Here is a 25,412-nt window from a genome sequence, read left to right on the forward strand (position 1 = left end):
TCTCTCCCCGCGCTGCCGGCACACTCCTGCCTGTGCGAGACTTTTTATTGCGTGTGCCTGTGCGTGTATCTGTACGTGTGTGTTTCAGCACGGAGGCCCCCCTTCCTCCTCTCACAGACGCACGCACACACGTGTGTGTGCGAGCAGTCGGAGCCCTCCATCAAAAAAGCAAGGAGACGGCTACTTAACAGTGGAAAGTGAAGGACGAGAGAGAGACAACAACGACTGATGTGCATGTGTACGTGCCCGCTTGCGCGACCTCGCTGCCGGCAACGAACCGCCCGGCTCTGCGCTGGTGTGACGAGACGAGAAAGATGAGAGACGAAATGCATCCGACAGAGCACACGATTGCTCCTGCTCATCTTGGCGCCTTTACTCTGCGCACCTCGGCTCTTCCGCGCACTTTTGAAAGGGCCGGGGGCGGGGGGAATTTGCTCCTTGCTCTGTGCTCGTTTCTCTCCGTCCCATCGCTGGATGTCGGAACCCCTCCCCCTTCCCTGCCCCTCCGATATTCGACATCGCCTCCTACTCCTTCTCCTTCTCTTTCGCATACTTCATACATCGTCTTTTGAAAAGTGTTTTCCTTTTTGGATTTATTTGCCCCTCTTCTTCCCCCGACCTCACACACACCCCACACCTCCGCACCTACCCCTCCCCCTACACACGTGCTCACAACTCCATTTGTTGTTCATCTCTTCAGTTTCTGTTTTGTATTTGGATTCCTCCCTCGCAGTTTCTCTCTGCCTTCAGACGTCCCTGTCTCTCCTCTCGCTGGCTTTCTCACACACACGCACGCACGCGCAGAGAGAGAGGAGATTGCTAATATCCCCCACCCTTTCCGTCTTGTCCTTTTTTTCTGTGGTTCCTCCATCCCCGTTCTTGCTTAAATCTCTCTCTCGTGCTCTCTCGCCTCTCTCGCTCTCGCTCTCATCGATCCAGTCGCCCCCTCCCTCCCCACCCCTCTCTCACTCTGTGCTCGTTCTCTCTTCCCCCTTTTTCCTCTCTCTTTCCTCTCCGCGCGTCTGATCTGCAGTACATACACACCTACTCCTCCACCCTTCCAAACACGCACCGACGCAACCTCACACCCATCTCTTTCTGTTTGCATACATACAACACACAGACAGACAGACACGCACACAACTGCGTTCTCTTTCTCGATATCCACTCCGTCCCCTTCCTCTTCCACACGTGCGACTCCTCGATATACCTTCAACAGGTATATACCCACCAGGCCGCTACTCGGGGACCCAGTAGCATCAGTAGAGGACAAACAGACAAGCCAAGGAAAAGCAGTTTCACAACTCGAAAAGATGGGCATTCCACTTCCGAAGCCGGTGATGACGCAGCTCCAGGAGCGTTACGGAAACGCCATCTTCCGCTGCGGCTCCAACTGCGTGAATGGGTACCGTGAGACCATGGAGGATGCCCATCTGACGTACCTGACGGATAGCTGGGGTTTCTTCGGCGTCTTCGACGGCCATGTGAATGACCAGTGTTCGCAGTACCTCGAGAGGGCATGGCGCAGCGCCATTGAGAAGGAATCGATCCCCATGACGGATGAGCGGATGAAGGAGTTGGCACTGCGGATCGACCAGGAGTGGATGGACTCGGGCCGCGAGGGCGGCAGCACGGGCACCTTCTTTGTAGCCCTCAAGGAGGGCAACAAGGTGCACCTGCAGGTTGGTAACGTCGGTGACTCGCGTGTGGTGGCCTGCATCGATGGCGTGTGCGTCCCTCTGACGGAGGACCACAAGCCAAATAATGAAGGGGAGCGCCAGCGCATTGAAAACTGCGCGGGCCGTGTGGAGAACAACCGCGTCGATGGCAGCCTGGCCGTCAGTCGCGCTTTCGGCGACCGCGAGTACAAGCTAGGCAGTGGTAGTCAGCTGGAGCAGAAGGTGATCGCCTTAGCAGATGTCCAGCACAAGGATTTCACCTTCGACTCGAACGACTTTGTGCTGCTGTGCTGCGACGGCGTCTTCGAGGGCAACTTCCCGAACGAGGAGGTGGTGGCCTACGTGAAGCAGCAGCTGGAGACCTGCAACGACCTCGCCGAGGTGGCCGGGCGTGTGTGCGAGGAGGCGATCGAGCGCGGCAGCCGTGACAACATCTCGTGCATGATCGTGCAGTTTAAGGACGGCAGCGACTACGCTGCTGAGCCGCACACCACCGTTGTGCCCGGGCCGTTTAGCGCACCGCGCAACAGCGGCTTCCGTAAGGCGTACGAGTCAATGGCAGACAAAGGCAACACCACCGTCGGCGCCCTCCTAGAAAGGCGCTACGACACCCTCAAGGCCGCCGAAGCCCTCACGCCGGAAGAAACGGAAGAGCTGAGCCAGTTTGAGAACGGCCCAGAGGCGAAGCTCACAGGCGCCGAACGCCAGAAGTGGTTCTCGAACTACTTCCAGAAGCTGTGCGAGGCAGCATCGAACGGGCCAAGTGACCAGATGGAGCGCCTGCAGTCGCTGCAGCAGCAGGCCGGCATTCCGCTCTCTATCCTGCTGTCCTTGATGGGTGAGCAGACGCAGTGAACAACGCAAGAAAATAGGGGAAAAACGCAACACTGAAAGGAGCACCAAAGCGAAATGCAAGAGAAGTGAAAAGGCGGCGAAGTGGAGGAGGGAGGGGAGGGAGAGGGAGGGGCGAAGAAATGAGCTGAGGCGGAGCGAAAAGTCGAGAAGGGTGGAGGCGCAAGTGAGCCAGTGCCGTGTGCTCTGACGAGGTCCTCCCCTTCACACACCCCACTTGACCCCTCCCCCTCTCACATACTATGACCGTCTTCCTCTCCCGCCCTTTTACTGGCAGGGTACCCTTTTTTTTGGAAGAGGTTGAAGAACAGTCAAGGACAGAACACCACAGTCGAGGAAAAGGGGGTGGTCACGACACACATATATACCCGTATAGACACACACACACACACACGTGAGATGGGTTTCGTGATGATGTCAGAGCTTATGGTGTGTGTGTGTGTGTTTGTGGGCGGGTGCGGAGTGCCGGTGCCCTCCGAGGGCGAAGGGGAATTCCCTCCTCTTCCCCACTCCCTCCCGCATTCCAAGTAGTGCTGGAGCGGATTTGGGAGGGTGAGAGCAAGGAAAAAAAAAAACAGCTGCAAGGAGGGCGAATGCTGAAAGGGCGTTCTGCGTGTGGCCACAGGCGTCAAGGAGCTCCATCGAGAGTGGCTGGGGAGCACTCGACAAGTGGTGAGAGGCAGAAGGGGATCAAAGGAGTTGTGCCAGAGGAGACGAGAAAAATGCTAGGAAGAGGGGAAGGAGTGGGCGAAGGACGAGAACAGAGAGGGAGATGGAAATTCCGCATACTGTAAGATCGAAAAGTAGAAAGGATGCGGAAGGGTGAGCGGGAGAAGCACACAGGCCATTGGGATGAGTCACACAGTACATGCGACTCGTCAGTGAAGGGCGCCGTTCTTTGTGCGTTCCACCACCACCCCTTATCTCTCTCTCTCTCTGCATCGCGTCCTTCTGTGGCACAACCCACACACCAGCAAAAGAAGATGGACCACTTGCACGCGTTGCTCGATCACCAATGTTTTTCGCTTTACTTTTTTTTTTGCTTCTTCCCCCCTCCCCCTGCGTGTTTTCTGTCTTGTATTTCTTTCCTCTCCGTTTGCTTTCGTTCTTGTGGCGCGATTGGTGCGTGTGTGTGTGTGTGTGCATGCGTGTGTGTGCAAGGGCAACACCCACCCTTCCTGGAGGAGGACGAGAGCGAAAGAGGGCAACAGAGCGAGAAGTAAGCGAAAAAAAAAACGAAAGAGAACGTATGCTACGCTTGGATTCTTGTCCCTGCCCCCTTCCCCTCTCTCTCGCTCTCGCTCTCTTTCAATTGTTGTACTGCTGATCGGTGAGCGAGTCTCGATCCGCCGTCTCCCGTTTTGAAGCGCTCTCCTTTCGTTCCCTTGCATCCGCTCTTCGTCAGGTGACACACACACACAGATACACACACGCAGGCGAAAAGCACACCGACACGCTTGCATGCGCGCGCGAAACGAGAAAAAAAGGAGAACATGAAAACAAAGGGAAACACGGGATGTATGCCATGTATGTAGAATGAAATGTATGCGTATCGCCGCTGTGTTGTTGTCTGTGTGTCTGTGCGTGCATCCCTCCTCCCCCTCCCCTCGCTCCACGCGGCCCCAGCCCCTTTCTGTAACCTCCCCCCGTTGTCTTTGAAAGTCTCTCTATGTGTTCGTGCTTTTGCTGTGCTGGCGTTTCGTGCGTTGTTTCACGTGGTGCGCTGCGCTAGCATACACCCACACACCCATGCAACCCCCTCCCCCGTGTCCCTCTCTCCCTTTCGCACCCTTCTCCTACGCCCACCGCTTGCCGTCTCCGGCGTGCTACGCGCTCTACGATGGCGGCGACACGGTGCCATCACTGTCCCCCTTTTTCCTTTTCTGTACTGCATCTCTGCCACCGTTTGTTCTTGTTGCGTCTTCAGCCGCCTCCGACATGCTAAGTAGGCTCTCATCCCTTCTCTGCTTCCTTTTCCTTTCTCCTCCACATCTCAGAAGTATGATGACGGCAGAGAGGGCGGAGCAGGGGAAGGGCGTTCAAGATTAGCACTCACCACCCCACCCCTCCTCCGCGACGGATCGAGAAACAGAAGACACATCATCACCAAAAGGGAGCTCCAAGAAACAGAGAGAAGAAGAGTGCGTGTGTGTGTCTCACTGTTGATGTCGGCTTCGATCTTACGCTGTCTGTCTGCCTATCGGTGTATGTGCGTCTGCGTCTGAACGGGAGCCCTCTTCACGACCCCGCCCATTTTTATTTTCGTCCCTTTTCGTTGTTCCCGTGTCTCGAACGTTGCCCGCTGCTTGCATGCTGCCCCTTTTGTGATTGCTTCCGCGGTGCCTTTGTTCGCGTGCGGAGGTCGTCACTCGTCTCTTGGTGGAGTCCTCTATTTCTTTTTTTCGTGTCTTTCCTATTGGTGAGCCCCACGTTTTACAGCCGCTCCACCGGTACATATGTCCCATGAGCCCCCCACCCCCACCCCCTTCCTCCTCTCTCTGAATATGTGTGAGAAATTGTGTGTAAGAGGAGGGAGGGAGGGAGGGAGGGAGGGAGAGGGGGGCGTGTCTTGATGGCTGTCTGCGTGTCAAGCGCGTCGGCAGCTGTTTTTGTTGTTTGTTTTTCCTCACTCCTTTGTATGTGGTCTGTTTTGTATTACCTTCCCGTTCGAATCTCTCCCTGTGCGTGTGTGTTGCCTGCGCTTGTGTGTCGTCTGTGTGCGCGCACTTTTCGATTTTTTTATTATTCCCTTTTGGTGCCCTCGTTGTTGTAGTGTAGCGTGTGTGTGTGAGAGGAGGAGTATTGGCGAGGAGAGAAGCCGCTGGAGGCACGAGATGCCACGGCAAACACGCCTCCACCGCACACCCACACACATACACGCGTAAATGCCAATGTGAGGGGGCGAGGAAAGGAGGGAACTGTGCGCGCGAGATGGAAAAAAAAGAGGGACAGTGAGGGGAAAAAAGGGGGACGGATCGAGTGTGATCAGACGGCGTCATGCTTGCATCACATCAGCACGTCGCCTGTCCGATATCTTTCCCCGTTTTTCAAGCGCCCTGTCTCCTTTCTCGGTGTGCTCTGTGTGTTCTTCGTCTTGTAGCGCAAGTCTCTCTCTCTTTCTCTCCTCTGCGGTACACGCTCCCGTCTCCCACGACATGTCTGCACCCCCTCACCTCCCCCTCCGGTATGTATGTATGCATGTGGGCGTTGAAGTGGCCCTCTTCTCTTCCCTTTGCTCTCCAGCCTTGCGTCTTGCTACTGTCATGTGCCTGTCTTGTCCTTCTTGTGTATGCGCACGTGTGTGTGTGTGTGTGTGTGTGTGTGTTTGTGTCAGTGAAGAAACCCCGCCTGTTGAAAACAGCGCACAAACGCATACACCGACACTTCTCCTTCCTCTCCTCCGTGCTGTGGCAGCCGTATCGCTACTCTATAGCCAACGCTTTCACACACACACACACACATAGCGTATGTGTGTGTGTGTGTGTGTGTGTGTGTTTGTCGCTTCTCTCCTCATCTGCCGACCACTCACTCTCCCGATCTCCACTTCTCTTTCTCTCTCCGTGTTCTCCCACCCTCCTCTTTCTGTGACTGACGCACACGCATCCAAGCACACAAACGGAGGTTGAGACTAACACGCACACCCACCGGGGAGCCACGCTCGCCCACTACACTCGGTGCAGCGCGCGCGCCTTTTCCGTCCCCACGTCCTCTTCTCTTTTCCTTTTACTGTCAAGCAGGAGGCGCGCGGGATGTGTGGGTGGGTAGGTGAAGAGCAGGGAGGGAGGAAGGGGAGCTCCTGCCATGTCTGTGTGCGCGCGTGAGTGCGTGTTGCGTATTTCATGTTTTCTTTTTTAGATTCTGCAGTTGTGTGTTCGTATGATCAATTCATTCTTTCCTTTTTTTCGTGTTGTCCTGGATGGCTATGCAACAGAAAACACAAACACACACGCAGGCAACATGAACGAGAAACAGCAGCAGCAAGGTCCATGCAACAGCCACAGCCGTAGCAAGAGGAACAGAGATACATGTATACATGTGTGAGTAGACGTCTTCCCTCGTTGCTGCCCACCGCCCATCTCTCTTCTCTCTTTTCGCCTCCTTCCTCGCTTTCCGCTGTGAAGAGAGGGACGGCGAAGAGAAAGAGAAGAGAGATGGGCGATGTGAAGCGAGAGAGAGGGGCGCCGATCAATCCGCCAGCAACGCGGAGGACGAAGCTCACGAGACAGATATTTCAAAAAGCAAGTAAAACCGGCAAAAGAGGGAGGGGCGGAAGAAGCGGGAGCTTGCCATAATGCGGAAACCAGAGCAATAAAACTAAAAGGCGACGTGAGAGGTGCGAGAGGTGCGGGAGGTGCGCGCTTGCACGCGTTTTGCCACGATGAGGAGTGGGGGCGAGGAGGGCTGATGGGGCGGGGAGCGTGTGTATGAGTGTGCCATGCGCAAACGCCGCACCCCGCCCACGCACCGACGAGCTCACACGCGCACATATGCCGTGTTCTGGAGTGAGATGCGCATGCGCACGCCAGCAAAGTTGAAAAGGAGGACACACCGAAAAGGGAGAGAAGCATCGTCGGGCACGTATGAGCTGTTGGATGGCAGAAGCTACCTGTGCACGCTTTCCTTTTTCTGGCATGTGTGTGTGTGTGTGTGTGTGGTGAGTCCGCTTTTTGTGTTGCCCGAGTGCAGCACCGCAACTTCTCCCCATTTGGTGTTGTTGCTGTGGTTGCTTTCCTCCCCTTCTTTTTTTTCTGAAAGTTTATATTGTCGTTTCGCTTGCTTTGGATGTCTCTTTACCGTCTGTCCTTCTTGCCCGCTCTACCTTTCTTGCGGAAATGCGCACAGAGACTCACTCATTGGCACGCGCGAGTCGAATCCAGACAAGAAGTTCCACCTCCCTCTTTGTTTTCATTTTTCCTCATGCTCCACTACCACCACCATCGCCACCACTCTCTCTCATTCGCCGACGTTTTTGTTAGTTTCTTTTACTGTGTGTATCTGTGTGCCCTCATGCGTGTTTGTGTGTACGCGTGTGCGCGTCTCTGCACAGGTGCCAGCTGGTAGTCTGTAGTTCTCGAGTAGGACGATGTTGCTCGCTTTCCATCGACTTTTATTTCGCTTTATGTGCGGCGCTTCTCTGCTCTTCCTCGTCGTCTTCGTCTTCGTGTTTTCGCTCTCTTGTCGTTGTTCTTGTGTGCTTCCCTCTGTCTGTGGCCCCTTCCCCTTCCCTCCCCTTCCCTCCCCTCCCTCTTATGATGTGTGGAAGTGACCGGTCGGTGTGTCTCTTTCCTGTTTCTCTGTCTTCCTTTTTTTTTTCATGCGCCCGGCGCTTTAGTTGTCGCTGGTGTGTGTAGCCGTTTCGTGTCAGAGTCGCGTGTACGTAGACGCTTCGCTGTGTCTGTGCCCCCCTCTTCGGCTTCGTGTATGTGTGTGTGTGTGTTTGGCGTTGATGTGTCTCTGTCTGCCTGCCTCTGCGTCTATGTCTGCGTGTAGGTGAGTGATCGGGGCATCTGCCAATGTGTATGCGTTTCTTATTTAGTTAGTTCGAGAGTATGCGTGTGCTCGTGAGTGTGTGTGTGCGTGATTACGATGAACTACCAAAGTAGTGTAAGGGGAACGAAAAAGCGAACAGCCGCAAGGAAAAAAAAGAAACAGGTCATGAGGCTCTCCTCCACAATGAAGAGAAGCTCCACAAGACAACGTGCACGGAGAGGCTCCAGCGATGGCGACGTGGAGGAGAGCTGGAAAGGAGATGGTAGGGCGCGTAATGCACCTGTGCGAGTGGCTGGGGGCGAAGGGAACTCAGCAACAGTGCTGTAGCGTGAGCCGAGGTAAGGCTGCAGAAGCGGGAGCGATGAGACGAGGACGTAGGGCAGACGTGAAGGAAAGAGGATTGGGGGGTCGATGAAGGAGAGTTGACAGAGGTAGGGGGCTAGAAGGACGGGAAGGATGCTGATGAAAGGCGGTTGCGGCATTACTACGGACGCTCTCCGATTGAGTTTGCGTGTGTGCAGGGCTTGCGCCGCCACCATCCTCGCCCTCTCTCTGTTGCGTCTGGATGCTCCTCTCTTGACCCCCCCAATGCTTTCACCTCTTTCACCTTCTGTGTGTATATGTACGTGCGTGTGCTTCTCTCGCTCTCTGTCTGCTCTCACCGTCGGCGCTGACGTTGCCCCTCCACCCACCAACAGAGCACTACGAGTGCTCTCTCCATGCAGAGCCTCCACCTCCCCTCTCTCACTTGGGCCTCTTCCCACTTGTTAGTCAGCTGGCTGTGTGTGCGCCTCCTTCCTCATTTTATTCTCTTTGCCTTTTCCTCCTGTCCATCGAGATTGAGCTGATGGAAGGGGGCAAACGCAGTAGGTGGGCGAGTGGGTGGGCGGCGAGGGTGCACCTCTCAGAGCATGAAGACGCATCCAGCTTCTCTCTCCCTGCATCTTCACCTCTATCGTCTTTTTTTTCGTATACGGGTGAGCAGCGCTGCCCCCTCCCCCCCCCCCATTCTCTCTCTCTCTCCCTTGCAGGCCTCTCTCGACTCTCTATCTCATGCGGGTGTAGATGGATTGTTTATCCGAGCCGTCTTTTCTGCTGCGCCACATTCGTCGCTGCGGCGCTGATGAGCCAAAGCAAACTTCACAGCAAGCCACTGCATCAACCACGGGTGCCTCTAGCGATAGCTCGTACACCACGGAGGTTCTTCTCAAAGTGGGGGTGCCAGCATCCTTCGCTCCCGCCGACAGCTCCTCTGGCACGGCCTCGCCAACGCAGGTTTGCTACATGTGTCCAGCATACATTCTGCAAGCAGGATGCCCAGCACTGCGCGAGTTGCTGGCTGATGCCTTTGGGGATGACCCTGGTGGGGTGCGTGGAGTGGGCGAAAAGGCCGGCGCGAACTCCGCTGCGGCTGCCGCGCTTCGGCCATCGCCTCCCGTGGCGGTTCCACTTCCGTTTCTCGACAAAGGTGTCTTCGATGTGGTAGCAGTGTACTTGGAGCATTTCCACGCGCTCGACTACACCACCTCTGCCAGCATCGCTGCAGCCGCAGCACACTCGTCTCCGACTTTCTTGTCCTCCCCTGCTCGCGTACCGTCCTCGCTGGAGCGGCCTCTGAACTTTCAAGACCTCTACGCCCTCTCGACGTGGGAGCATTACTACGTCTTGTGCCAACTGCTGGGGTTAGAGCGGTCGCAGGTAGACTCCCTCCGTCTGGTCGAGTGCGGGGCGTGGGTAGATATTCTCGGTGGTGCCGCTGCGGTACCATTGCCGAAAGGGGAAACGCAGAAGCAGCAGCGCCAGGTGACTGTCGCACATGAAGTTGAGCTCTCTCAGCAGCGCGCCGAGTGTTTCTCACTCGCCAACCGTCGACGGATGTGGTCGCGTTTGTGCCACGTGCTGGGAGCGGCCTCGCGACTTGGGATGCCTACCTTGCGGTTTCTATGTGCAACGGTAGCAGCTGACATGCTCGTAGACCTCGATGAGGCGGGCTTAGCGCGACTAATGCAGCCGTCTGGGGATGGCGGCAGGGGCAGCGGTATACCTCCCTTTACGGCCCAGGCACGCGCCCAGGTGCTGGAGCGATTTCCGTGGCTGACGCCCCGGTAGTCGCGCGAGCAGCTCCCTGCTGCCTGTATCTTTTCTCGCTGTCCCCCCGGCTCTGTCGGCGCACGCGCGGCGGGTGCTGAAGGACGTGGTGGCGCACACATTTAGGAGCCACCGCAAAACATTCAAAGCAACGCACGCGTCTCTTTTTCGTTGTACATACATGAGCGAAGCGAAGGGGGGTGGGCATTCCACCTCGCCGGACGTAAGCGCAGATCGACCGAATAGCCGGAACAGCATTGAACTCCAGAACCGTGATCACGTGAGCAAACACAGCTTCCTACACGCTGCCCCCCCCCCCGTTCTACATGCTTTTTCGGCTTCGGCTTCGTTTACCGAAGGAGTCGCTTCAGTGCGCCCATCCCCCCCCCCGGCATCTCTTCCGCTCCTTTTCTTTCCCTCATCCCCTCCTCGAAAGCTTCAGCCTGTGCACTGCTGCCCGACACCGCATGTTCTCGTGATGTGCAACTCTCTCTCCTTCTTCCTCTTCTCGTCCTCATCAACACGCATACATACATATATGTGCTCCCGCGCATGCAATCTGTTTCGTGTGCAGTTCCGCACCCCCTTCCTTCCCTCCTCATCATCATCCAGCCGCTTAGGACCGTTTCAGCGTTTCTACTCCGTCGTATCGAGCGCCCGCGTACTCCAAGTCTGCAGAGCAAAAATATAAGAACCAGCCGTGCCACCCACTCAGTGTCAAGAGGATGGGTCAGTCGGCCTCCTCCTCGCAGGAAAACCCTTCAACGGGCGGGGGCTTCATTTCCTCCGCCATCCATTACCAGTCCCGTCGTGCTGGTAGAGCAGAGTCGCCCGCCATGGAGGTGCAGAGCATGCTTTGCACCCTGAACTTTCCTCCTTCGGCGTCTGGCGCGGGCGCAGAAGGAGTGGATAGTCCCACATGCACGGTCAGTTCCGCCGGCAATGCGAGTGGCGCTGCTGCGGCCATCCCCATTTTATGCCTCGACGCGTCGGCGCTGGACATCCGCCAGTTATTGAAGTCGCTGGAGCTGCCGCCAGCGCAGTGCGCCAAGGCTCTCCAAGAGGCATCGAGGAAAGCTAGCGGTGTTCTCCTGCACGCCCCTGCCAACACAAGTGTGGATGCGCTGAGGCAGTTCCTGCTGGCCCAGACAACGTCGTCTGCATCAGCGAACACTGTAGACAGCGGTGCGTTGACGCTTCATCTGTTTGCCCTTCGCCACCCGTTACTTTCCATCGCTGATGGTGCCGCGGCTGATGTCACACCGTCTTGTGGCGCTGCTGAGGCCTCCTCCAACTCGCTGGTGGCGCTTGCGGAGTCGATGGAGCTGTCCGAGCTGAGCATGAACAATCAGCTCTTCTTTTTCCCCCTTCTGGGGGCCAGTGAGACTGACTGCAACCCTCTTGCCAAAAATCATGTCGGTGCCGGCGCCACCGACTCCTACTGGGCTGCGCTGCGGCGAGAAGAGGCGGAGGTGGAGGAGGCAGCAGCTGCGAGTCTCTCCGTCGGCGCCGGTGATCCTCCCATCACAAGGCGTGCACTAGTGCTGCTCTACACTCATGAGACAAGGTTTGGCTTTGACGGCGACGACTTGCTTCTGCTCGGGTGCTGCGCTTCTATCTGCGCTTGCATTGCAGCTGGCATCTGCTGCTGCATGGACGCCGCAAAGAACAATCAGCAACCCAACCACGTCAACACGAAACCGAACTACTACGGCGGCAATGGTGTACCCCAGTACTACAACAACGGCGCCGGCAACGCTTACTACGGGCAGCAGCCGCAGCAGAGCTATTACAACAGTGGGGCGCCCGGGTACGGCATGCCACCGAACGCGTATGCCAACACCAATACGAATGTGCTTCAGCCGCAGCCGCTGCATCAGAACTATTACGGCGGTGGGTACCAGTACCAGCCGCAGAACCAGCAGCTGAATGGTATTCCCATTCAATCTGCTACGTACGTTCCGAGCGCACCTGCAGCAGGACCGCTATAGCCGCCGGCAGCGAGGAGAGACGAGGCTTCCTCACTGGCTCCCCCCTAAAAGCATAACCAGGCGCCACATTTGGATGCCTTTGTCTGTGTCTCTACTGCGGCGTGTCGGAAAGCACGTTGTGTGGGAGAGAACGCTTTTGGCGGAAACCAAGACGAAGAGAGCCAACGAAAACAAACAAGGAATGTGCTTTCGCGTCGCGCGGGCGTTGTTCCCGCTGCCCCGCTGTCCCCCTCATGCTGCTCTCGGCTGCACTCTTGCCTCTTAGGTGTTTTTGCTTTCCCTTTTTATATGCATTTTGCATGCGGTGTGCGTGTGTGTGAGAGGCAATTCCACACACACGCGCACACACACACACCGCCTTTCCCTTGCTCATACACACCCCTTCTCTGTTCAGCGCCACTGTCCACCACCCACCCCCTCACTTCCGTATGACCTTCCCGTCTCTTCCATTTCTGGGCTCCTGCTTGAATTCGGCTGCGTTCATTTTGTTTCTTTTTCTTCTTTTTTTTTGTTTGTTTCCTCCCACCAGCACGGTTAGGAAGGGAGCTGGGCGAGCTAGCATGAAATGAGCGTAAAGAAGGGATGGAAGTATGGGAAGGATGGTTGACGAGTGATGCGCTTCGTCATGGCCCATGCTATGTAGTCCCGGAGTGTGATGCCAGCATCATGAAAAGCAAAGAAAGTGTCGCTCAACCTGTACCTCTCTGTTTCTGTAGCCGCTCTCTCCCTGTTCCACTTTCCTCCCTCTCGTTCTTTCCGTATTGTTGTTTTCAGCTGCACCCCCCCCCCTCTACCTCCCTCTCCCCGCTACACCCCCACCCACACACACGCGCGGTCACATCCATCCATTCATTCGCTCTCTTGCCTCCTCTCCCCTCCTTCTGGCGTCTTCCTTCCTTTCACACATGCTCTTTTACCTTTCATTTTTTTGTTGTTGTTTCTTTTCGTCCTTTTGCTTGATGCTCCCTCATGACGATGCCGGGCCACTCCACCTGCGGTATCGCACAGGGCGCAGCGCCCCGATCTTCGTGGGGATGCCAAGTAGCCGGCGCAGCCTGCCCTTGGGGACGGCTGGCGACTCGCGGTGTCCGGCGGACAAGTCGGAGCTGGCGGTGTGCCGAAGAGGCGTGCGGTCATGATCACGTTCGTACCAGCTCACCGCCAACCGTGTCAATGATTCAACAAGTATACGCATCCAGCTACTGTTGTTATGTTTTAGTTGCGTCGCGGTGACGTCGAGTGTGAACGATGGGCCTAGCCGGCGCTGTATGCAGTGGCACTGCGCTCGGTTGTGCGACGCCGAACGGTGTTGGTTGGCCAGATCCCTCGTCATAGACGCAGTGCAATAGTGAAAAGTGAACAGCTGTGGCTTTGCAGGCGCGTATTTGTTGCTGACTTGCTCGTGTTGGGATGACCATGTGGAGCAGAACAAGAAGAAGGCAATATGTTCTACTTTTACGTGGGTGGGTGTCTTTAATATATATGTGTGTGTCTCTACACCCCTCTCCTTCCTTCCCTCCCTCCCTCCCTCTCTCCTTCTCTCTCTTTATCCCTCCCACTCCCATATGGCCGTGTGTCTCACCCAGTTCCTGCCTTCCTCCTCTTCTTCATTTGTATGGCATTGTTCGTTTCCTTCTCTGCAGTGTGTGTTGTGGTGAAGGCGGCACCTAGCGGCGTAGGTTTGGCCCCTCGGTTTACTTTTCCATGGAGGTGGTGCGCCAAGGCTCCTCCAACTTTCTTCCCTTCTTTTTCTTTTTTTGCGGATTTCTGTGTTGTTTGTATGCATGCGTGTGTGAAGGGGAAAGAGAGGGCGAGGGGCTTGTGGGCTGCCGGTGTTTCTTTTATTGTTTTCTTTTTTTCTTGCCGTTGTGCAAGCTGGGTACGAAAGGTGGGAAGGATGGAAGCGATTTTGTTTGTGTATGTGTGTCTATCTTCGTGTGTAGGGTGGCTTGAAGAAGCGGTGCCGTCGTGACAGTCACCGCCTTCCCATATGTGTGCTCTCCTTTCCCCTCTTTCTTTGCGTGCATCTTCGATGTGTCTTCTTGTTTGTTTTCCGTTGGTTTTGTTTCATGGCTTGCGCGCTTGTGTGAGCTTGTGTGTGTGTGTGTCTTCTGACCTCTTCCTCTCGCTCCTCCTTACCCTCCCGGATACATCACACCATTTCTCCGGTTTCCTGCCTCACCACGTCTTCTTCTCCCCGTTTCCTCTCCCCGCCCCGCCCCCTGAGTAAGTTATACGTGCTGCAGGTGAGGGAATGCCTCGTGCGAAGTGTTTGGGAGGGGCGGAGGAGCGGCTGAACAAACAGAAACACAAGGAAAGCAAACATGAGATCCTGCTGCACGAGACACGTACGTGTAGCGCTTTTTGTGTGTGTGTGTGCGGCTCTTCGTCTTAGTGCGTGCGCGTTCACGGAGGCATCAAGATGCAGTGGGGGGAAAAGGGCCAATGACCAGCGCACCTCCCCCACCACGCATACACACACGCACATACGCTACTCCCGTCCTCCTCGTCTTCTCTTTGTGAACCTTTCACCATTATTGTGCGTGCGCGTGTGTGGGTGCTCACGCTGGCACACACGCTCGTACACATGCGCCCCGTACACACAACATATGCACGCACTCGGCTCACCTCTCTCCCTCTCTCTGACTTTCTCTTTCGCCTCCACCTACCTACTATCCCTCCCATAACAGTTACACAGGTTCTCCTCCAACCACCTCGTTGTATTGCACTCAAGCGGCCTCCCCTCACCCACCTTCCTCTGTCGTGTGCACCGTTGCTTTCATTGCTCTGTTTGTGTGTGTGTGTGTGTTTCTTCTGCTGGTCTTTCCGTCTCTCGCGCGCACCGCATGGCCGACCGAGGTAAAATCGTGTCTGTGGCGGCGAGCGCGCCGATGGAGGGCGCCGGTGAATCGCTCGTGTCTGTCCTGTGTGTAGAGGCCACCTATAAGACACAGAGAGTGTTCGATAGGGCGCTCGCCGCGGCTGCGACCGGTAGTGCGGCGGCGACGGAGGAACTGCGCAAGCTCCCTGGCATGCAGCTCTGCATGTCGCCCGACACGCCCATCCATGCTATTCGGGCTTTCTTGCAAGAACAGGAAGCCGTGGCGTTGTCAAGTGGCCGTCACGCCGCTGCGGATGACAAGGAGCAGCAGAACACGAACTCACTGGCCAATGCTCATTTCTTTGCCATTCTCGTGCCACCGGTCTCCTCGGAGGGGGCAGAGGCCGTCGAGGCTTTCCTTCCTCTTCAGAACACCGCAACCCTTCGCGACGTGCTCGCCTCCGGCCCCGTGCTGCGGTGCAACGACGACGCGAGCGCGGACGCGGCTGAGCAGATGTTGCTGCTGGTGTACATGCGCGAGAGCGAGTACGGCTTAGACGGCGGCGACTTCCTTCTCGGCGCTCTCTGCGCCGGGCTCTGTGCCTGCTGTATTGCCTTGTGCGCCTCTGGTGCAGCGCGCTCGGCTGGGGAGAAGAGGCGTCGTAGAGAGAGCGATCAGCAGCAGCAACAGCCCCAGTACCCGCAGCAGCCATACTACCCCAACAACGTTGCTCCGCCACCGAACCCGGGCTACTACCCAGGCAACATGCCCGCCGGCCAGCCGTACAGCTACGGCGCCCCGCCGGAGTACCCGGTGGCGCAGCCGGCGTACTACAACTACAGCGGACAGCCCCTGCAAGATCAGTCGCCGCAGCCGGGGGACCAGAAGCAGGTACCGGGCACCCTGAGTCCATCGAACAACGCGGGTGCCCCGGCGCCACTGTGAGCCAGAGTTACGGAAGGTGAGGACGCTACGCAAGCCAAGAGTCCACCTGTGCTCCACATGCGCACATCGTAGGAGCACCACTGATGGTAGCAGCTCTGGCGGAGTCCGCCGTGATTCTCTTCCGTTTACGTATTTGCTCGGTCGTTGATGGCCCCTTTTCGGTTGTCGACGTTTTGCCTGTGAAGTCGTGGCACTCCACCCCGTGCGCGCATCCGCATGCGCGGCGCACGAAACTTCTCGTAGCCGCGCAGACACGCGTTCGTCCTTATGACCAGGCTCACCCTCATGCGCGGGCGTGTGTGCACTGGGGAGCACGACATAAAGGAGAGGGAGATGAGTAAGCGTTTGAGTGTGCGCGTGTATGCGGCAGCGGATGTCTTATCTTCCGCGCTGCGCGTATGTGTATGTGTGCGCGCGTGCTGCCTTCCCCCGTTTGTGTTCTCTCCTCCCGCTTTTTCTTTTTCCCGCGTATACGCGCTATGCTGCGTGTGTGTGTGTGTGCATGCTTGTTAGTATTCTCCACCCTCACCCTCTCTCTAGCCCGCTCGCTACTCCCATTTTCCAACGGTTGCTGCTGTCATTGCTTTTCGTTGTTTGCTGGCTTCTGTGCGTTTTTTGTTCATGGTCGTCAGTGCTTAAGGTGTTGCTTGATTCCCTTTTTTTGCGCGTACGGTATAGCTTTCCTTTTCTCCATGCGGTTCTCCTCTTCTCTGTGTGTGGGGGGAAGAGGGGGGCTGGTGTGTTGGTGTGCAAGACGGCTGCGCGTGAGGTGCCAAGAGTATGAGAGCGAAGAAAATGTCATGTCTATCGGCAATGCCTTCTAAGGGCTAAATGAAAAAGAAACGTTTTTTTTTTCGTTATGTGGTGGGCAGTATGCTCACGAGGTATATGTGCGTCTTGTTTTCTTCTGTACGTCTCTCCTCTCTGTGCGTGGCGCTGTATGCGCTCGCATAGGCTGTCAGCTGTGTGTGCCAGCAATGTCGTGTCCCCCTTCCCTCCCTCTTTTTCTATCTCTTCATCCCTTTCGCTTTTCCCTCATGCGCGCGCGTGTGCATGTGCGGTCAATGCTGCTGCTTTCCATTCGTTTCTTTTTTTGTTTTGCTTCCTTGTGTTGGTGCCCTTTTCGGCACCAGGGGCTCTCAATGCACTTGGCTGTGACGCCTTTCTCTGCCTCTACAGCTCTGTTTACGTGGCCCTTGGTATCTCGTGCATGGGAGTGCGCGCGCGTGCGCATGTGTGTGCCAACTCCATGGTGCTGTTCTAGTCGCTCGTACCCTCCCCCCTCCCCCTCCTTACCCCACACGTCGCCGCGACGACGACGACGCTAGCGACGGCTGAGATGACAACGCAGGACTGCATTCCTCCTATTCGTCTACGTGCTTTCGCGCTTCTCTTCTTTCGACTCTCCGTGAACTCCTTCCCCCACCCGCCCACGGATACGCCTCAGCTGAGGCACATACGCACGTACACGAGTATCACACGGGTGTGCATGCAAGGGCGCCTCCGTTGCTGGAGCTACGATGTGTTGGATCACGAAGAGAAAACCTGGAAGGATGGAGGGCGTCAAGGCGTAGCAACTCCTGCCCCCGCCCCCGTCCCCGCCCCTCTCCTCTCTCCTCTCTCCCTCTGCCACCATGCCGATGCAACTCTGCCGTAATTTTGTGCCTGTGCAAATCTGTGCGTACTCGTGATTTTTCCAAGCCAGAGGCGCTTCTCTCCCTCTCTGTTGTGTGTCCCTCTGCTTTCCTTTTTCGTGTGCCACTCCTCCGCCCCCGCCTCCGCCTTACTGCCCGGGGCGTCGGTGTGGGGTTCTTCTCCCCACTGTCCCTCTGTCTGTCTGTGAGTGGTGCCCGCGTGCGTTGCTGCGTGTAGCGGGGCGGGGCGCGGGCACGATCGGTCAGCCTTTTGCATGAAAACCTTTTGTTTGCTCGGTACCTTTTCTCCTCCGTGCTTCTGTGCATGTCCGTGTCCGTGTGTGTGCGCGTATCGCCCTTGTTTCCGGCGGGTTGCTCCCCATGAGGAGTGTAAAGCCACCCGCCCCCGAGGTCTCTTGTCTCTCGTCTCTCTATTAGTGCGCCACCGCTTTCCACCTGTGTTTTACCATTTTTTGTCTTGTCCTCTTCGTCTGTCTGTGTTGTCCGTTTAGCGTCTTCTATGTAGTACTCTTATCGCTGCTCTTCATCGTATTGGCGGTGCTGCTGGTGGTGGTGGCGGAGGAGGCGTGTTGTCCACGTGCCGAGAGCCGGCGCTGGGTGCGTGTCTCTCTCTCTCTCTGCCCGCCTTTCACTGTTGTTTGCTTCACACGAAAAGCCCGCGCGTGTGGACGTGTGCGTGTGTCTGCATCCGTGCATGCTGACGCGCATGCAAAACGCGCGCACACGCACACACATGCATGCCCACATACATGCATATACACTTTGGCGCGCGGAGGAAGATTATGAAGGTCTGCGCGCGTAATGGATATTGTGCGATGCCCAACGAATAAAAGAGAGGAGAGAAGAAAGTGGAGCGGCGAACCCAATATACACATGCTCACACACATACACACGCGCTCTCTCTGTCTCTCTCTCGCCTTCTCTCCGAACAAACCTGAATAAGGAGCCCTTCCCCTCCTCCCCCCCCCCACACACACACAAAAAAAAAGAAATAAAATCAAGCAAAACAAGAAGGGCACGCTACAGTGTCAGAGCGGCTCTCTCTCTGTGAAGGTGCTGGCATGGTGTCAGAGCCTTTTTCCCTTGTTTTTCTTTTTTCGTTTGGGACTCAGTCGCATGCATGCACATCCTCGTGATCGTATGCAAGGGCGATCGTCTATGGATGCGCGCGTCGATGCCCACTATAGTCGGCTTCTGGGGGCCCACCACCGACTCGCTCTATGCCGCGCCCCCCCCCTCCTTCACATCCCTCTGACCACTTTTCTTACCTGTCGTCTCCCCCTTTTGTCGCTTTCTCTCTCTCTCACGCTTTCCTTTCTTCTCGTGCGTGTGCGTGTGTCTATGTTTGCGCTCGCTGCACCCCGCGCCGGCGGGCTCACTCGTGGATGCCCCCACCCGCCCCGCACTTGCCACCGCCACTCCCTCCGTGCGTCAACCCGCATCGCCGCTATTTATTTTGTGTCTTTCGTTCTTTTAGCACAGGGTGTGCGATAATAACACCTTCCCCCTCCTTTTTTTTTTGGCTGGTAACACCGCCAGTGGGCCCTGGAACGGCGGCAAGAAAGGAGAAAGGAAGGACGAAGTTGGAAAGAACACCGGCGTTCATCAAGGTTGAAGGGGCGCAGTGTGGCAGCACCTTAATGCTGTTGTGCCTTGATACAGTGGAGGAGCAGCACGTGCCACGGTCAGTCATCCAAAGCGGAGTTGCGCGCCGTCGCATCTTCCTTCTCTTATCCTCACTTGTCCGCTCTATTCTCCCCGACCGTGTATGTCTGTCTGTGTGTCTGTGTGCGTGTTTGCGCACCCGCAGATAGGCGTGCATCTGATCTCATCTCCCCTCCCCCTCGGCCATCTCGGGTGGCGTGTGCCTTTCCTCATCTTCTAGATGCACGTGTAGCTTGTCCCTCACCCCGCCCCACATACACTTATTTCGTTTTTGATTGTTTTTCGAGGGACCTCCTGGCGGTCGTACACACACGCTCTCTTCGCCCCTCCCCCTCCCCCTTTTCCGTTGGGGGCGGGTCACACTTATCGACGCAGGAGCTTTCCGTTGCTGCCTTTTCCTGGTTGTGGCTTTCCTTTTCCGTCAGCGCCTGCCGACTGGACCGTCTCGGGCCTTGACCTTCGTTGTTGCTGCTGCTGCTTCCCGTCCGCGAATTCACGTATCTTCACAACTCGACCACACCGCAGCGGTCACTTGTAGTTCTGCTGCTGCGGCAGCCGCTGTTACTCGAGTTGTGGTATGATCGCTTTCGTTTTGTTTCTTTCTACTTTCACTTTTCGTCTCTGTGTGTGTGTCTAAGTCGGACGTCACTCCTCCCCCTCTCCCCTTCTCTTCCGTGCTAGCCGCGTGGTGCCAAGGCTTGTTTCTTTACCTCTCTGTATCTGAAGACTGTGGCTGCCTCTTTCTCAGTATTTAGTATCGCAACCTATCCTCCCCCAACTCCTGCTCTCTTTTTGCATTTCTCTCGCTATCACCGCCATGTCGTGGCCGCGGGACCCCTTTGTCTCCGACGGCAGCTACACGACGCCGCTGCCACAGCAGCCGTGCGAGGCGGCCCTCTGGCGTGCAGTCACTAGCCTCTACCAGTACTCCTCACTAGAAGCGCTGCTGAAGGTGAGAGGGCCTGCCGCGACAGCTGCGCCAGCATCTCCAGTGCCCGCTGACTGCAAGCCTGCCTCCGCGGCGGAGGCGCCGCATGCCGGCGCTCCTGAGGAGGTGAAGGGCATTGCTGTACCGTGTAGCAGAGTTTCCGCTACCTCATCACCAGCACTGGCGACGAGGGCCGAGGTGATGGTGCGGCGTAGCGCCTTCATCGCGGCGGCCGATGCTGCCATGCCACTGCGCACGCCCTCTCCCTCCTTAACACCCTCCGTAACCTCGCCGCTTGCGACGTCTGTGGCGGCGAATCTAGAGAATCCACCTGCGCTGCCCCTCCCACGTTCGCCAACCGCACCCACGGTGGCGTCGCGGCTGCCTCGCAGCCGCTCCGCCGGCAGCTGGAGCGACAAAGGCGACTCGCTCGCCAGTAGCCCCACGACTGCCTACATCCGCGCCGCCTGCCGTTGCGTGCTCGAGCCGGTGCAAGCGCTTCTCACTCAGTTCAATGCCGACAAGCTCCACGTCGGCGCCAGTGTCGTAGACGTGGCTGTGCAGCACCCCCTTCCGTGCCTCCGCGTCGAGCTGGTGCGGCTCTTGCTGATGTTCAAGCGGTGGAACTGGTCCATGTGCGCGCCGGTGGCCGTTGCCGCCGGCGTGGGTGACATGGATGTCCTGACGCGTCTTCTCTCCGTTGAAGAGCTGGAGCCCAACCTGGGCTTTCCCCTCAGAGTCGCCGTTCAGTGCCATCAAAATGAGCAAGTGCTGCCCTTTTTGGTCTCTCATCACCGCATTAAGCCCAACTATGGCAGTGCCTTCTATGCGGCCGTTGTCATGGGCAACACCGAGGCCATGCACATCCTCGGCGCTGCTGCGGGGGTCGACGTGAACCACTTTGTCAACAGCGAGGGCACGTCGGCGCTCTTGTACGCGCTACGCCAGTTCCTCATGTGTAGCTCCATCGCGGCAGCAGCGCAGCAGCCACCGCCGACCACCGCTTCGGCGGCGATACACAGCCGGAAGCCCCAGCGCGGCATCACACCGCCGTCCTTGCCTCTGCCTTCCACGGCGGAGCAAGGGGTGCGCACCATCTCCCCGTTCCTTGCAGGTGGAGGCAACGGTGGTGCGAGGGCGCCAGCGAAACATGGGTTTCACAGCCCCTCATCTGATGACGCTGATGGCAGCGGAGCGGCATCTTCCTCTGCTGCAGCAGCAACCTATGGCGGCGCCCCATCTGCATCGGTGTCCTCGAAAGCCATGGGGCCGCTATGGCAGCGCGACAAGACGCTCTTCAGGAATGCATCGGCCGCCTGGGCCATGGACGATTTACACGAGGGCGCTACGGCGGCGGCGCATGGAGAGGACAGAGACGTGCAGCACAGCCCCGCCTTCCGACAGGACACCGCTATTCATCGCTTGCGGACACCGCAGCACTGGAAGGCCGTGCTGCTGTACCTGCTTGACCACCCCGCGATCGAAGTGAACTCCGGCTTCTACACGACACCGCTGCAGATGGCCGTGTTGGCCGGTAACGTCGAAGTTGTTGCATGGCTCCTGCAGCACCCACATCTTTCTCCTAACCGCTTGCCGAAGGCGGCCTCAGTGCTGCGCGACTCCTACTGCCTGGCGCAGCGGCAGTCTCTCTCCGAGGATGCCCTGCAGCGCCTCATCGCAACCCCAGTTGAGATGGCGGTGCAGCTGCATCAGGTGGAGGCTTTCAAGCTGCTCGTCCGCGACCAGCGCGTTCGAATGCCCGTGCGGCTCATCATGGATCTAGAGCGGCTGGCGTGGAGCGCGGAGGCGATTCCATACCTGACGATCCTCGCGCAGCACCGCGCTGACTGGGAGGGATGGGGCTGGCGCTCGCGTCGTCAATGTCTGCTCATCGCTACCGCAGCCAGCTGCTTCGTCGCGCTCTGCAGCTGGGCTGTATGGTGTGCGTGGTATCATTCTCTCCAGGCATGCGGGGTGGTGCTGCTGTGCACTTACGCGGTGCAAGTGGTAATGACCATCATTCTCTTTGCGTGGGAAGCCTACACGGTTCGAGCCACTTCATCTGCGGCACAACAGCCGGCAGCCAAGCCGGCTCCAGTGCTGGCGGCCTTCGTGCAGCACCTGCTGCCAGCCTGGTCGGGTGCATGGCAGTGCGGCGCCTCGGCAGTGCTGTTGCTCTGCCCTGGTATGGTGCCTGTGCTGGACCTTCTCTGCGCGTGGAGTTTATACAAGATCCATCGGAGCCGACGACCTCTGCAGACAGCCGCGCGCGCCGGCTATGCTGCACCAGCGGCGTCTCCGCAGCACAGGCCCTTCGGCCCCACTGACAGCCCCACCAGCCACGCGGGTTTGTCACACGCTTCTCGCGAACGAGTAGATCGTGCGCGGCGCCAGTCGATGTGGTTTTCATCCACTGCACGCGGGTGGAGCGGCCTGTCCGTCGCGTCGAACGTCTCTGGCCACGACAGCTTTACGGAGGCGCCGTGGACGGCGAATTTCAGCCTCAAGGAGAGCTTCTCATGTCCTCGACCGGCGAAGGTGCGCACTCGGCGGCAGGTGTCGACCGGCGGCGGAGTTCAGAGGCGGCTTCATACTGGCGGCGGCTCACCGGCTTCGGCAGCAGCGGAGGGTGCGGCGTCGGCCTCGGCGCACCGAGTGATTGCGTGCACGGTCGGTCATGCCACTGCCTCAGACGGAGAGTTTGTCTTCCGCACGGTCTCGCCTATTGTCACCAACAGCATCACCTTCTCGCCGTCGGTTGGCCGCCGCGATCCGTGGGTAGTGCCTGGCCGTCCCTCTCGCTTCGCCGTCTCCACGGAGTACCACGCCCCTGACCTGACGCTGCGTGCGCTGGCGTACGTGACGTACGACTGGCTGCTTGTCGCGCCTCGATTGCTGCTCTCGATCGTGGGCATCTTCATGTTCATGCACATGGTCTTCCCCTCCAGCCCGCCAGCCGCGTCCTCGCCGCCGGTTGCCATGGTTGGAGACGGATCGGTGTTGAGGGTGGATAGGGCGACGCCGCCTCTGTCGGCCACCGTAGTCAGCGACGGCATCGCCACGCAATCTATCTTTACGTTGCACCACTGCGATCGCCCACTCTCAGCTGTGCCGACCGGGGCTGCGGCAATGACGGTGGAGACGAACTCCGCCGATCTGCCGCGCTTCACCACCATGATGAGTCTGGTGGGTCTCTGCGGGCTGGTCGCGTCCATCGTGAGCGGTGCGGTGCTGCTTGCCATGGCGACCTCGCTGCGCTCCATCACGACGCAGTCCTTCTTCGCAAGTCCGAAAAGCAAGCGCAGCGCTGACTTCGGCCGAGGCGGCGACGGTCTTGTGTTGCGCCACTGCGAATGGGATGGGCCGCGCCGCGCCGCTGACTCGCGCGCCGACTAGATCATGTGGGCTTGCCGTGGCTGTGGAAAGCGCGGCGTGAGAAGCGGGGATGGTGGCGACGGTGGCGGTGGGATGGGATGACGCGGCAAGTGGAGTCTGTGGGTGAATGTGCTGGACGCCAGTGATCGCGCGTGAGAACAATCAAGCAGAGGAAGACATACCAAACATAACTAACGCGAAGGTGGGCGTGTGGCGGCGGAGCGCAACGCGGCGCCGCTTTTTATGGATGGACGGGGACCTGCACAGGACATGTGCGCTCCTATTTACTATCTCTTCACAGAAGGGTGATAAGTCCTGGAGGGGATAGAGCTTGAGGAAAGCGACGAAACGGTCCGACTTTGTCCACTGGGACCCCCTGTCCCCCTTTTCCGCGAGCGTTCAACGGGAAAGGTATCGAAGTGGCGCGTGTGCATCTCCCCGCATCTTCTTCACGTATCCCCACTCTCTCCTTCCCACTCTGCCCTAAACACGCCAACATATGAGCTCAAGTCATGCTTCGTCGCCCCGCACTTCTCTCCGTGCCGAGGCGTCCGGCGGTGCTCCGCGGCTTGCGCGCCGGCACCCGTGCGGCCAGTGCGCTGGCTCCGAGACTGCAGCCAGCGCTGCAGGCACAGTCGTCTTGTGCATCCTTCTCCGCGGCGTCTTTGGCCGCTTCTTCTCGCCGCTGGTGCTCGACTGGGTCGTCGTCGAGTGACAATCCCAGCCGCGGCCATTCAGAGGCAAAGACGCCGTTGACGGACACATCAGCCGCAGCGCCCACTGGTCTCGCTGCACACGACGATGCCACTGCCTCTACCACGACCGTGGCGGAGCATCTCAAGCACCTCTCCCCGGAAGACCAGCAGCGCATCATCGCCGCCCTGCAAGCACCAGAGAAGGAGAAGAGCTCCGTCATGGGCGGCGCCGGCATCGGCCCAGCGGATGGTGACATGGTGGCCGCTTTCACCTGCGGTCCGTGCGACTACCGCATGGTGAAGCGCTTCAGCAAGCACGCCTACACCAAGGGCATTGTCATCGTGGAGTGCCCCAACTGCCGCGCGAAGCACCTGCTGGCCGACAACCTTGGGTGGATGGAGGACACGGCCACGAACATCGAGGACATCCTGAAGGCCAAGGGCGAGAGCTTCGTCCGCATTGGCGGAGCGGAGGGCGACTACCAGGTGGTTATGGACCCAGCGTTGACCACGTCTTCTACGCCGTTCGCTGCAACGCAGCGGCCATAGGATGAGCACCGTTGTGCTCCGTCTGCTTTTTTGTGTTGGTCAATTGCGTGCTACGAAGGAAGGTATAGGGTTAAGACGAGGGGGGGGTGATAATGAAGCGAGAGGGGCCTGGGGCAGGCGGCACGGGTGCCTGCAGGACGACACACAAGCGACAGCAGAGAGGGGACGGGAGGGGGCTATGCGGCTTGCTCCGTGGACCTTCTCCCCTGCCTCTGCTCTTTCACTAGGCGCTGCTGCAGCCCTCCGATTCTTGTCTGTTCCTGCTGCCCAGGCGGTCTCCTCCTCTTGCATCGACCTTTCTCCTATTCACTGACATAGGCACAGGCCTCCCAACACCCCAGGCACCTTCTCTCACTCTCCCCCTCTCCCTATTCGCGCGTGTCCGCCGGCCATCCCCTCCTCACCTTCTCGCCTCACGGCTCAACAGAGGGGGAGGGGGCTTCTCGACATCTCTTTATATGCACCATCGCTAACCCTGCCGGCCGCTTTTTTCTTTCTCATTTTGTTTGTTTCGGCCCCTCCCCAGTGCACGCGTGTGCATAGCCCATGACACAGGCTCCGACGAGCGCGCATCAGTCGCCGTGCATATACTGTACGTCTCCCTCTTGTGGGGAGGGTATCCGGGTGTGTGCGTTGTGGAACCGATAAGACACTTGTGAGGTCGTAAGAGAATGCACA

General features: G+C 57.9%; 6 protein-coding genes across 6 annotated transcripts; all 6 read left to right on the forward strand.

The window, feature by feature from the left end:
• Window positions 1-1,313: 1,313 nt before the first annotated feature.
• Window positions 1,314-2,534, forward strand: PP2C (putative protein phosphatase; the record flags this gene model as incomplete). Its single annotated transcript, XM_001466071.1, has 1 exon — window positions 1,314-2,534. The coding sequence occupies one exon, from the start codon at window positions 1,314-1,316 to the stop codon at window positions 2,532-2,534; it is 1,221 nt and encodes a 406-aa protein (XP_001466108.1).
• A 6,552-nt stretch (window positions 2,535-9,086) lies between these two features.
• On the forward strand, window positions 9,087-10,130 carry LINJ_25_0790 (conserved hypothetical protein; the record flags this gene model as incomplete). Its single annotated transcript, XM_001466072.1, has 1 exon — window positions 9,087-10,130. One exon carries the CDS (start codon window positions 9,087-9,089, stop codon window positions 10,128-10,130), a length of 1,044 nt encoding a protein of 347 aa, XP_001466109.1.
• Window positions 10,131-10,834: 704 nt separating this feature from the next.
• Window positions 10,835-12,100, forward strand: LINJ_25_0800 (hypothetical protein, unknown function; the record flags this gene model as incomplete). The annotated part of the gene is made up of 1 exon (XM_001466073.1): window positions 10,835-12,100. The coding sequence occupies one exon, from the start codon at window positions 10,835-10,837 to the stop codon at window positions 12,098-12,100; it is 1,266 nt and encodes a 421-aa protein (XP_001466110.1).
• A 2,846-nt stretch (window positions 12,101-14,946) lies between these two features.
• On the forward strand, window positions 14,947-15,867 carry LINJ_25_0810 (hypothetical protein, unknown function; the record flags this gene model as incomplete). The annotated part of the gene is made up of 1 exon (XM_001466074.1): window positions 14,947-15,867. The coding sequence occupies one exon, from the start codon at window positions 14,947-14,949 to the stop codon at window positions 15,865-15,867; it is 921 nt and encodes a 306-aa protein (XP_001466111.1).
• Window positions 15,868-20,004: 4,137 nt separating this feature from the next.
• On the forward strand, window positions 20,005-23,511 carry LINJ_25_0820 (hypothetical protein, unknown function; the record flags this gene model as incomplete). The annotated part of the gene is made up of 1 exon (XM_001466075.1): window positions 20,005-23,511. The coding sequence occupies one exon, from the start codon at window positions 20,005-20,007 to the stop codon at window positions 23,509-23,511; it is 3,507 nt and encodes a 1,168-aa protein (XP_001466112.1).
• Window positions 23,512-24,002: 491 nt separating this feature from the next.
• LINJ_25_0830 (conserved hypothetical protein) lies at window positions 24,003-24,734 on the forward strand (the record flags this gene model as incomplete). The annotated part of the gene is made up of 1 exon (XM_001466076.1): window positions 24,003-24,734. One exon carries the CDS (start codon window positions 24,003-24,005, stop codon window positions 24,732-24,734), a length of 732 nt encoding a protein of 243 aa, XP_001466113.1.
• Between the last annotated feature and the right edge of the window lie 678 nt (window positions 24,735-25,412).

This window comes from Leishmania infantum, chromosome 25, assembly GCF_000002875.2.
Source record: "Leishmania infantum JPCM5 genome chromosome 25".
NCBI lineage: Eukaryota > Euglenozoa > Kinetoplastea > Trypanosomatida > Trypanosomatidae > Leishmania > Leishmania infantum.